At 42.8% G+C, this 12419-nt stretch overlaps 1 protein-coding gene across 1 annotated transcript; it reads left to right on the plus strand.

Annotated features, from left to right (window-relative positions):
- The first annotated feature begins 5897 nt into the window (after positions 1–5897).
- Positions 5898–12175, plus strand: LOC118937681 (chondroitin sulfate proteoglycan 4-like). The gene is made up of 4 exons (XM_036937772.1): positions 5898–6334; positions 7978–8141; positions 11372–11621; positions 11712–12175. The coding sequence occupies exons 1-4, from the start codon at positions 6250–6252 to the stop codon at positions 12173–12175; spliced, it is 963 nt and encodes a 320-aa protein (XP_036793667.1). The 5' UTR covers positions 5898–6249.
- Positions 12176–12419: the final 244 nt, after the last annotated feature.

The raw sequence follows: 12419 nt of genomic DNA on the forward strand, positions 1-12419 counted from the left end.
TATGTATAGCACTTTGAAATTTACAGCGACAGAATTCAGAACATGGGCCGTTCTTACAGTGTTCTCCCTGTACACCAAGTCAGAACCATAGGATAAATAAATGGGGCATATAAGCAGACAATGAAAGCACTTACAATATTCGATGATAACATTTCTCTAAAACAGGTTATAGGCCACATGTGCACCACCAAGTCAGAACAGTAGGCGAAATTAGAAGGGTAAATAGACCAAATTATTAGGGTGAGGCACATGGGCTACTAACATCTTACTACACAACAATCACATAGTATTACTTTCTTAGCTACAGTACACATATCTGGCATATTACCTAATTTATGCAGTAGCATACAATACATTTTTGGACTATGCTGTGCTATGCTCACTTGAACAGGAAGGTGGCGCAACGGTCCTTTGTGGGAAAATTTGGTCATCAAAGTCTGGCATTCTCTGGATTTATGGTGTTTTCAAAACAACTGCAAATATTTTTTTAAATTTAACCTAGGCAAGTCAGTTAAGAACAAATTCTTATTTACAATGACGGCCTACACTGGCCAAACCCGGATGACGCTCGGCCAATTGTGCGCCGCTCTATGGGACTACCAATCACGGCCGGTTGTGATATTGCCTGGATTCAAACCAGGGTGTCTGTAATGACGCCTCTGTTAACTAAGATTTTGAAAGTATGATGTTGGCATCAGTGCAATCAAAGAAGCTTTATATATAACGTGATTTGAGGTCATTTTGTCTGAGGCCAATGACCTTGAGCCATATTGGATGGGCAATTCTAGTATAACTCTATGGCAGCACCCATGGGGCTAGACTTTTGTAGCTATACCCTTAGAATTGGGGGTGACTTAGTGTCCCCATGAATTACAGAACACTGAGCCAATCACAGTGCAACGCTCCATATTTTGGCCCCACCACCACAGAAAGTACTGAGCTAGGCTGAAACACCTGCATTTCGGGAGCTGCCTTAATCAAGAAAACACAAAAGAGACCATGTTTGTATGCATCTTTATTAATTCAATGATATATATATATATATATTGTACATAGTTTGCTAACTGATATATGATGTATTAATGCCAAAATAATATGCAAAACAGGGAAGCCCCCATCCAAAAAACCAACGTGAGGCTCAAAACAGGTGGGGGAGATTGACGGGTCGCCACTGGCCATTACTAACCACACCTGCTGTTGTCAACCATTGTGTTAGTGGCCTCAGAGATGCATCAAAGTGACACTTGAAAATGTGAGTAAAACAATCTTCAAGTGAAGTGACTACATAAACAGACCACTTCAGCATCAGTTCAATTTGAAAACAGAGTGGAATTCTCTCTTCCACATTGCTCAACTTTTTAGCCTGGGTTTCACTTTTGAGTTGTGGGTGTTTGTTTTCCGTGTGTGTGTTTGTTGCCACACGGTAATGTTTCGGTTTAGTTTGTTTCACGGTTATTGTTTTGTAGCGTTCAGTTTATGTCTTTAAATAAACGTTATGGACACTTACCACACTGCACATTGGTCCTCCAATCCTTCTCGCTTCTCCTCCTCAGAAGAGGAGGAGGAATGCCGTTACAATCCATCTCCAATCCAAAATTAAATCTAGAATCGGCTTCCTATTTCGCAACAAAGCCTCCTTCACTCATGCTGCCAAACATACCCTCATAAAACTGACTGTCCTACCGATCCTTGACTTCGGCGATGTAATTAAAAAAATAGCCTCCAACACTCTACTCAGCAAACTGGATGTAGTCTATCACAGTGCCATCCGTTTTGTCACCAAAGCCCCATATACTACCCACCACTACGACCTGTATGCTCTCGTTGGCTGGCCCTCGTTACATATTCGTCGCCAAACTCACTGGCTCCAGGTCATCTATAAGTCTTTGCTAGGTAAAGCCCCGCCTTATCTCAGCTCACTGCTCACCATAGCAACACCCACCCATAGCACACGCTCCAGCAGGTATATTTAACTGGTCATCCCCAAAGCCAACACTTCCTTTGGCTGCCTTTCCTTCCAGTTCTCTGCTGCCAATGACTGGAACGAACTGCAAAATTCACTGAAGCTGGAGACTTATCTCCCTCTCTAACTTTAAGCATCAGCTGTTAGAGCAGCTTACTAATCACTGTACCTGTACACAGCCCATCTGTAAATAGCAGAGCAATACCTCATCCCCTTATTGTTATTTATCTTCTTGCTATTTTGCACCCCAGTATCTCTACTTGCACATCATCATCTGCACATCTATCACTCCAGTGTTAATGCTTAATTGTAAATATTTTTCCTCTATGGCCTATTTATTTCCTTACCTCCCCAATCTTCTACATTTTCACACACTGTGCATAGATCTTTCTATTTTTCTTTTATTTTGTGTTGACTGTACGTTTGTTTATGTGTAACTCTGTGTTGTTGTTTTTGTCACACTGCTATGCTTTATCTTGGCCAGGTCGCAGTTGTAAATTAGAACTTGTTCTCAACTGGCCTACCTGGTTAAATAAAGGTGATATTTTTTACAAAATAAAATAGGCTGTATTATATAGGGAATAGGGTGCACTATATAGGGTATAGGGTGCACTATGTAGGGAATAGGTTGTATGGAATAGGCTGTACTATATAGGGAATAGGGTGCACTATATAGGGAATAGAGTGCACTATATAGGGAATATGGTGCCATTTAGGACACAAATAGTTTGGGACACATTTTTTTTCTCAATAAACCACAAAGGGCTGGCCCTCCCTCCCTCTCTGTCTGCATCACATAAGGTCCACACTATGGACACCACTGGGATTAGACTAATCTGCCACAGACTGTCCCATCTAAGGGGGTTGAGAAGCACCTCTCTGCCAGAGACATGCAGGGAAAGAGACAGAAATGGGCCTTGGGGGCTTTGATTACTAATCCCTACTGATCAGAGGTCCACACTAACTCAACACACTAACTCAACCTGCTCCAGAGATGCAGTCAGGAATGCAGAGCAGTCAGAGCAGGTAGACAGAAAGGCAGACAGGCAGCCAGGCAGTAAAACAGACAGGAAGTCAAACAGGCAGCCAGGCAGTAAAACAGACAAGCAGGCAGGGCAAAGTAGTCAGGCAGACATGCAGTGCTTTAAACAGTGCCAATAATTGGAATGATCTGGACTATAGATGGACAGCACACAACCAGGAGAGAATTGCTTGGCTCATCCATTCACAGTAGCACCCCCCTCTCCACCCCCTTCCACCTCCAACTCTTCATTCTAGTGTGCTCAAGACAAAGTGGTTGTGACTCAGACCCATAACAAACACAGTTTAAGTTAGTTAGACTAGAGAGAGCTAACCACTCACTAGAGACCTCTAGTCACCCTCTATAAAAAGTGTCAGCTGGTCTCACACAGCATGCAGGGAGGAGGGGATCTGAGAGAGGGGGAGATCAAATGTCAAAAGAATTCCACTGAGCACCCGGAATCTGGAATCTTCAAGTGGGGCTTCTCGGCTCTCTGTTACCATTGAGAGTTTCCAAATCTCCACGGGAAGCTCTTACAGGATAAGAACTCAAGCATTCCATAAAGTATAGACAAATAGATTGGTCATCCTAAACAATTTAAACAGAAGACCTCAAGCATTACAAAAACTCAAACATTGCATTGCAACAAAGTACAGTCCCGACGGTCTATAGAGACAGAAAGATGTGCAATCTTAAACAACTTGGATCTGTTTTCAATAACTTTGTTTTCCCTTGCTCCTCCAGAGTTGTGTAATCCTACATGTTTAAAGGCCTCTCATGCCATCACACATTATTTGCGGTATCTCTAGAATGCAGCCTGTCTGTATGTGGAAAAACCCCAGACTGATTGATTCTGTGGTACAGTAGGTATTATTTCTGGCCTTAGCTCAGCTGAGCAGCCAGGGCTGTTTTATGCAACAATCCGCTAGCCTACGCGATCAGCCACAAATAGTCTCTGCTAGGCCCTTATACTGTACACAACCCATATTTACATGGACATTTGTATTGCATCGATCTGGAGAGGCTTTAGTCCAGGTTGTTAGATTATTAACGATCATTCATCCCTTCACACACCCACGAATAGAGCTATTGCAGTGTATCAGAGTTTTAGTTCAGGTCGTTGTGTAGGTTAACTTTCCCTTTTCATAGAGCCACTTGACTACATCCCTCTCAATACAGTATATCTTTATCTATTTCAATGGAAATCCTTTCATTCTTGCTGTCACATTACAGCTCTCAACCAGCCAAATTACATAACTGCATAAATCTCCATGTTTATTTTCAACTTCACCAACGGTTCCCCCTCTCGTGACACAGAAAAATAACTAGCCGTGTAATGGCCACATGGTCTGTAACTGTCAGACACTGGGCTCTCTCTCTATCAAAGGATACAGCTAAGGCCAGTGTTGCTGTGCTCAGTTTGAACAATCACAGACATTCATGTTAACTGAATCAGTCAACGGTGGCGTTGGTCTAAACTCCTGTGCAGTGACCTGTTTTTGCTGTTCTCTCTCTCTCTCTCTCTCTGCTGCTTGTTTTGGATGTTTTATTTTTATTTGGGTCACTGTTTCATAAGCATATTATGATATAAACATGTGTATCTAAATCTCTATAAGAGATCATATGGGATTAATTGATTATTTATATTTTCTTCAAAGATCTATTGTTGCTTCGCAGATCTCAAAAAGTTATTATGTAATCATTACTAATAGTGAACATCTAAATATAATGTCCGTATTTCTCTGAACGATTTTCTAAATATAAAATACTTGCCTTCATTTTTAAATCCAAAAGTGTTCCTCACTGCTGAAGAGGACTAGATATTGGATATTACAGAACCAACTTCCTATCCAAAACTTTGCATGACTGAATTAGGGTGTACAGAACGTCTCCCTTAAGACCATGCACGGCCATGGAGTTAGGGATTGAATAGCACTCTCTCATGGCCATGAGTGGAAATGTCAGAGTTTTGAGAATGTTCCTTGAACTACATGGAGTGTACAAAATATTAAGAACACCTTCTCAGTTGGTCAGGGCATGGATTACAAGGTGTCGAAAGTGTTCCACAGGGATGCTGGCCCATGTTGACTCCAATGCTTCCCACAATTGTGTTGGCTGGATGTCCTTTGAGTGGTGGACCATTATTGATACACATTGGAAACTGTTGAGTGTGAAAAACCCATCACCGTTGCAGTTCTTGACACACTCAAACCGGTGCGCCTGGCACCTACAATACCCCATTTCAAAGGCACTTAAATCTTTCGTCTTTCCCCATTCACTCTCTGAATGGCACACATACACAATCCGCCTCAATTGTCTCAAGGCTTCACAATCCTTCTTTAACATGTCTCCTCCCCTTCATCTACACTGGTTGAAGTGGATTTAACAGGTGACAACAATAATGGATGATAGCTTTCACCTGGATTCACCTGGTCAGTCTGTCATGGAAAGAGGACTGAATGTTTTGTACATTCAGTATAGAGTACATTACTGCTTTTTGCTATAATAATACTCATGTTGAAGAGAGGCCAAAGAAACTTAATGTACAATATACAGTATATGATATACTATTAACAAACTATTTTATTTATTTCATCTTTAGTAGGGGAGAGTCCCGTTGAGACCAAGTCTCTTTTTACAAGGGAGCCTTTCATTACAAAGCATAAATGAATAAGTCAACACATGTAACATGTAGGTAAACGCACAATGTGTTTGAAGTTTCAAATTCGTTTTCTAAGAAAAATTGTATTTGGAGAAAAGGTTAGGTTTATAGGTTTATTTGGTAAAAATATGTCGATGTATCATAGCTGCAGGCCTACATTTGCCATTAGGCGAACTGACAGGGCGGGGCTATAGTTCACGTCCCTCCTCTGACGTTATTTTGCGTGATATCGTGATGGATGCACAGGTACACTGGAAACTGGTTTTCACTCGTTACCACAGCCACAAAGTCAAAACTGTCTTTATCGTAAAGATTAATGATTTTTCTGTTGCTTTTTTCTAGTTTTAGTTTTAGGTTAGGGTTAGGCATAAGGTTAGCAGTGTGGTAAAGGTTAGGTATAACATTTTATTTTAAAACCATACATTGAAGAAATAGGCGGTGTTTGTGACTTTGTGACTGTGGTAATTAAGGACGACCCTGCACACTGGACTTTACACTCAGTTGGGAATGAGGGGGGTGAATGGCGGTACCGCCAGTAAAAACAATGGCATTTAAAAAGGTCCCAGATTTCTCTCTAAACGGAAAGTAATGAAAGAGTAAACTATGGAGACCTTCCTAATGTTATTAAACGAGTTGTTTCTCATCAAGCTTCTTCTTATGTTTCTCTCCAGCGGACAAGTGTTGGGAGGTAAAGTACAGAAAACCTGTGTAATTCTTTGTCCATATGAAAACTTCCTCTTGAATTTTTCATGAGAATGATACATTATGGTATGATAATATAATTAGCATCTATCTATTTAACTGTTGACTCATTTGTATTGTGCAATCTAGGCCAACTAGTCTACTGTATATGGGATCTTCTTTTATTGGCAGATTGACTTGCATTCAGGGATTTTGACGTTTAGATAAAATCACATTTATTTGTTCGATTATAATAATACATTGCATGAAGCATTATTGTTTTGTTGTCGTTATAAGAACAGAAGAAGGTGACAGATTTATAATTCAAAGTGATGCAGTGTTATAGCAGGCAGATTAATATTAATCCAATTAGTTAAGGATCTATAAACGCGATAAGACCTCGTAGGAGGACACTGCCAGTGACACGATAACATAGGCTGCTACTATGTATTTGGAGCAGAAGTCTCCTGACAGTATGTCTTTTTCTATAGCTATTTGCGAATATATATATAAACTAGCATTACAGTTTTATTACATTGTTATAACCACATAATTAAATATAATATTACATTGTATCGCCATGGTTCTACCATCTGATGCTTTTTCCATGGCTGACCAGAATTAGGTTTATAGTGTAAGTGAGTTGGAACTATCCAATATAGTGTTTCCCCAAATAGGCCTAGTCTATTCAATGATAATGGGTTGCTTTGTGAGATGTCAACTGTGATTCTGCCAATGATGCAACTAACTACTGAAGGAACAGCAGTCCTGATGTAGTAGACGACATGTTTTAGGTCAGCATTTGGAAAGTTGCACTGCCTGACCTCATGCACTACTATTATGGCACCTTGCCACTTGTGTTTTTCTCCTCACACTATTCAGTCTGGAATAATCAGATAAATACTAACTGACACCATTAGTTTGGCCTCACCTGACCCTTTTACTCTGGGAATCATAGGTCATTCACAAATATTCTCTACACACTAATTTTCCTTCCATGGGTATTTTGGTTCTGGGCCACTGCTCCAGATATTCTGAATCTGAATGATGTCCCGCCAGCAGCACAATCTGCCTAATTTTCCAGTTAGAACAATGCTCAGGGCATGAGAGTTTACATGAATTGAATTCAGATACAGCCAGTAAAGGTCACAAACACTTTGCAATAATAGCGAGCACTTAGTCCCTGTAGCAGGGAAATCAATAAGTTAAATGGGATGCTGCCAAAGGGAAGACCTAATTTTGCTGCCTCAATAGGCTAAATGATTGTTGTTAGCATTCCCATGTGCTTTAAGAAAGGGAAAAACCAACAGGAACAAAGTTACTATAGTGTTTTATGCAAGTTAACAAATGCTGAATATCTACATTATTCGTTGTTGGGTTCTCTAAAAAGAAAATGAGCGAGGAAGATTAGGCCTAATGCGTTGTTTTGCAGCATGAAAAATAGGCTGCCCTTTGGCACCACTGGAATAGAATGGAACTGCTCATACAGTTCCATTCTTATACAGAATTTATCTTCAGTGTATGGAAGTAACCCTGCAGAATACAGCAACAGGCTGTGACATGATTAGCACCTAGCTGAACCAAATCTTATTATTCCTAAATCTGATGACATCATATAGAATGATTTTTCAATCTGCTGTTTGTACACAGCCTCATTCTACGGGGATGGATATGTCCAGCTGAGGACTGTGGAGTTGTCCAGCCGAACGTCGCTCCATGTGCGCTTCCGCACCTCAAGTCACAGTGGACTACTTTTCATGGCTGCCGGGGAGACAGACTTCCTCCTGCTAGAGCTGCACTCTGGTCGCCTGCAGGTGAGAACACACCTTACAGATAAACCAACATGCTGTAGCTCAGAGATTGCAGGTGAGAACACGCCTTACAGACACAGATATGCCGTAGCTTAGATTTGCATATTACTTCATAGGCTCAAAGCAATGCTCCCGGGTGGCGCAGCGGTCTAAGGCACAGCATCTCAGTGCTAAAGGCATCACTGCAAACACCCTGGTTTGAATCCAGGCTGTATCACAACCGGCTGTGATTGGGAATCCCATAGAGCGGCGCACAATTGGCCCAACGTTGTCCTGGTTTGGCCGGTGTCGGCCGTCATTGTAAATAATAATTTGTTCTTAATTTACAGACTTGCCTAGTTAAATGAAAGTTAAATAAAAACATGCTCACCTTACACACTACACTCTTAGGAAAAAAGTGCTATCTAGAACCTGAAACGTTCCTGGTAGAACCCTTTTGGGTTCTGTGTAGAACCCTTTCCATAGAGGGCTCTACAGGTGGCCTAGCAGGAACGTCTGCCGTTCTGCCCTTGAGCAAGGCAGTTAACCCCCAGCAACAACTGCTCCCCATGCGCCGATGACTTCGATTAAGGCAACACCCGTACATCTCTGATTCAGAGGGGTTGGGTTAAACGTGGAAGACACATTTCGGTTGAATGCATTCAGTTGTGCAAATGACTAGGTATCCCTTTCCCCAAAAGGGTTTTATCTGGAATCTAAAAGGGGACAGCTGAAGAACCCTTTTGTGGAACTCTACTTTCTAAGAGTGTATCTACTGTCCAGACTACATTCTAAAGAGATCAGAAAATACTGTCACACCTCCCGAGTGGTGAAGTGGTCTAAGGCACTGCAACGATACTACAGACCAAGGTTTATTTCCCGGGCTGTGCCACAACCGACCCAGCGTCGTCCGGGTTAGGGGAAGGTTTGGCTGGTGGGATTTTACTTGGCTCATCGTGCTCTAGTGACACCTTGTGGCGGGCCGGGTGCCTGCGGGGTGACCCCAATTGCCAGTTGAACAGAGTTTCCTCCGACACATTGGTGTGGTTGGCTTCCGGGTTAAGCTGGCAAGTGTTAAGGAGTGCGGTTAGGCAGGTCGTGTTTCTGAGGACGCATGACTTCACCTCCGCCTCTCCTGAGCCCGTTGGGGTAAAATACCCCCCCAAAATATTTTTCAAATACTGTCACTGTAGAGATGACTACAACAACATCTTAGCACTTCTACTTTGGAGCACAGACAGGCCACAACAATCATTTTCTCTAGATTACAGATTGTGGACACCTCTTCAAATGACTATTTCAGCCACACCCGTTGTTGACAGGTGTATAAAACCGAGCACCAAGCCATGCAATCTTCATAGACAAACAATGGGAATAGAATTGCCTTACTGAAGTGGCACCGTCATAGCATTTCTGCCCTGCTAGAGCTGCCCCAGTCAACTGGAAGTGCTGTTATTGTGAAGTGAAAGCGTCTAGGAGCAACAACGGCTCAGCCGCGAAGTGGTAGGCCACACAAGCTCACAGCACAGGACCACCGAGTGCTGAAGAGCACCACGCTTAAAATCGTCTGTCCTCGGATGCAACACTCACTACCGAGTTCCAAACTACCTCTGGAAGCAACGTCAGCATAAGAACTGTTCGTTGGGAGCTTCATGAAATAGGTTTCCATAGCCAAACAGCTTCTAAAATCTCCCCTTAGTTCCAGTGAAGGGATCAGTGTGGAATAACTTGACTGGCCTGCACAGAGCCCTGACCTCAACCCCATCGGAGACCTTTGGGATGAATTGGAGTGCCGACTACAAGCCAGGCCCAACATCAGTGCCTGATCTCACTAATGCTCTTGTGGCTGAATGGAAGCAAGTCCCCGCAGCAATGTTCCAACATCTAGTGGAAAGTCTTCCCAGAAGAGTGGAAGTTTTTATAGCAGCAAAGGGGGGACCAACTCCATATTAATGCCCATGATTTTGGAATTAAATGTTTGACCAGCAGGTGTCCACATACTTCTGGCCATGTAGTGTATATAGGCAGTTATTATCCTCAGAATGGCCAAAGGTTAAACCCAGAGGAAGGCTATGTTCCTATTGCTTTCATAGAAAAAAAGACCCTGTGAATTGAAGGATTTACCACAGTCCCTGACAAGTTCATTCATGAATCTTTCTGGAAGAGACCACAGTCGGTTAAATGTTAGTATTTGCTGCAGCATGTAAGGTTATAGTTGATGTGTGGCTGTAAATGTGGTGGAATGGATTCAACCTGGCATCCTGCTTGTGAATGACCTCTACTTATGCTATGTCAGACAGAAATATGGGGAGGAGAACAACTACTTTTGTGCTACTTTCCTGAACCCTTCTGTTGTTTGATGATTTTTGTAACAAATCTGTAATGTTATCTTACAAAATAACCACCAATTAGTCTTTTGTTAATTTAAAAAAACATTTCTTGATACCTTCGTCTCTCATTTACCCCTCCTTCATCTCTCCTTTATCTTTCCTTCATCTCTCTTTCATCTCTCCTTTATCACACCTTCATCTCTCCTTTATCACACCTTCATCTCTCCTTTATCACACCTTCATCTCTCCTTTATCACACCTTCATCTCTCCTTTATCCCTCCATCTCTCCTTGATCCCTCCTTCAACTCTTCTTTATCACACCTTCATCTCTCCTTTATCCCTCCATCTCTCCTTGATCCCTCCTTCAACTCTCCTTCATCCCTCCTTCATCTCTACTTCATCTCTCCTTTATCACACCTTCATCTCTCCTTTATCCCTCCATCTCTCCTTGATCCCTCCTTCAACTCTCCTTCATCCCTCCTTCATCTCTACTTCATCTCTCCTTTATCACACCTTCATCTCTCCTTGATCCCTCCTTCATCTCTCCTTTATCCCTCCTCCATCTCTCCTTGATCCCTCCTTCAACTCTCCTTCATCCCTCCTTCATCTCTACTTCATCTCTCCTTTATCACACCTTCATCTCTCCTTGATCCCTCCTTCATCTCTCCTTTATCCCTCCTTCATCTCTCCTTTATCCCTCCTTCATCTCTCCTTCATCCCTCCTTCATCTCTACTTCATCTCTCCTTTATCACACCTTCATCTCTCCTTGATCCCTCCTTCATCTCTCCTTTATCCCTCCTTCATCTCTCCTTTATCCCTCCTTCATCTCTCCTTGATCCCTCCTTCATCTCTCCTTGATCCCTCCTTCATCTCTCCTTTATCCCTCCTTCATCTCTCCTTTATCATTCTTTCTTTCTCTCAGGTTCAGTTGGATTTGGGATCAGGTGAGCGTACCCTCCGCTCTGAGAAGGGGGTTCATCTGAACGACTTGGCCTGGCACTCTGTGGAGCTCCAACACGACCAGCACAACGTCACTCTGTCGGTGGACCGCCACTCTCACACCAGCGTCAGGATCCCCGGGCCAGACCTGGACCTCAGTGTCCATGATGGGTTGTTCGTTGGTGGGACGGTTGGCCTGGACAAACCCTATCTCCATAGTGACGATGCCACAGGTTGGGTTAGAAGAAAAATATTAGATTTAAGTTATAATCAATGACTATAAAGTATTCTTCTTCTCCTCCTCTTCCTCCTCCTCCTCCTAGGCTTCCGCGGCTGTGTTGACGAGGTGCTCTTCAACCAGCACAACTTGCTGTCCAGCCTGAGGCCCTACTCAGGATATAAGAGTGTCCATGAGGTGTCTCTGGGCTGCAGTTCTCAGTTTTCTGCAGGCGAAGACGACCCCATCAGCTTCTTCAGTTCCAGGGCGTACATATCCCTGCCCCCGTGGGACGTCCCTCAGGAGGGGGTGTTGGAGTGTGAGGTACATACCTCCTCCGAAGAGGGGATTGTCCTGTACAGCTCTGCCCACCAGAGTGACTTTATTGCCATGGAGATCCAAGCGGGGACTTTGGTGGTTGTCGTTGGTAACGGCGGGACTAGGACGGAGCTGCACTCCCTCACGTACGTCAACAACCAGAAATGGCACCGGGTGAAACTACACTTGCTTCCCCACAGCCTGCAGCTGACTGTAGGTAAGGACAACCTGTACGGACCACGATGGAAATAAGTAGTAAACCTTTATTTTGTGTTGTCATTGTTGATTTTAAATTCAGTGTATCCACTTGTGTGACTGGAATTGTATTTTTTGAGTTGTCAAATTAGGGCTAGGGTTAGGGTTACAGAATAGTTACAGTACTGTAGTTGGAATGTTTTTGACAGTTTGTTGAACATCTACTGAACATCTAAAAAGCATCTATTTGAGACTATTCAAATAAAGTGATCCCAATGAATTGTATCTTTCTAGGTGAGGA

The sequence above is a fragment of the Oncorhynchus mykiss genome, chromosome 12 (genome assembly GCF_013265735.2).
Source record: "Oncorhynchus mykiss isolate Arlee chromosome 12, USDA_OmykA_1.1, whole genome shotgun sequence".
Classification (NCBI taxonomy): Eukaryota; Metazoa; Chordata; class Actinopteri; order Salmoniformes; family Salmonidae; genus Oncorhynchus; species Oncorhynchus mykiss.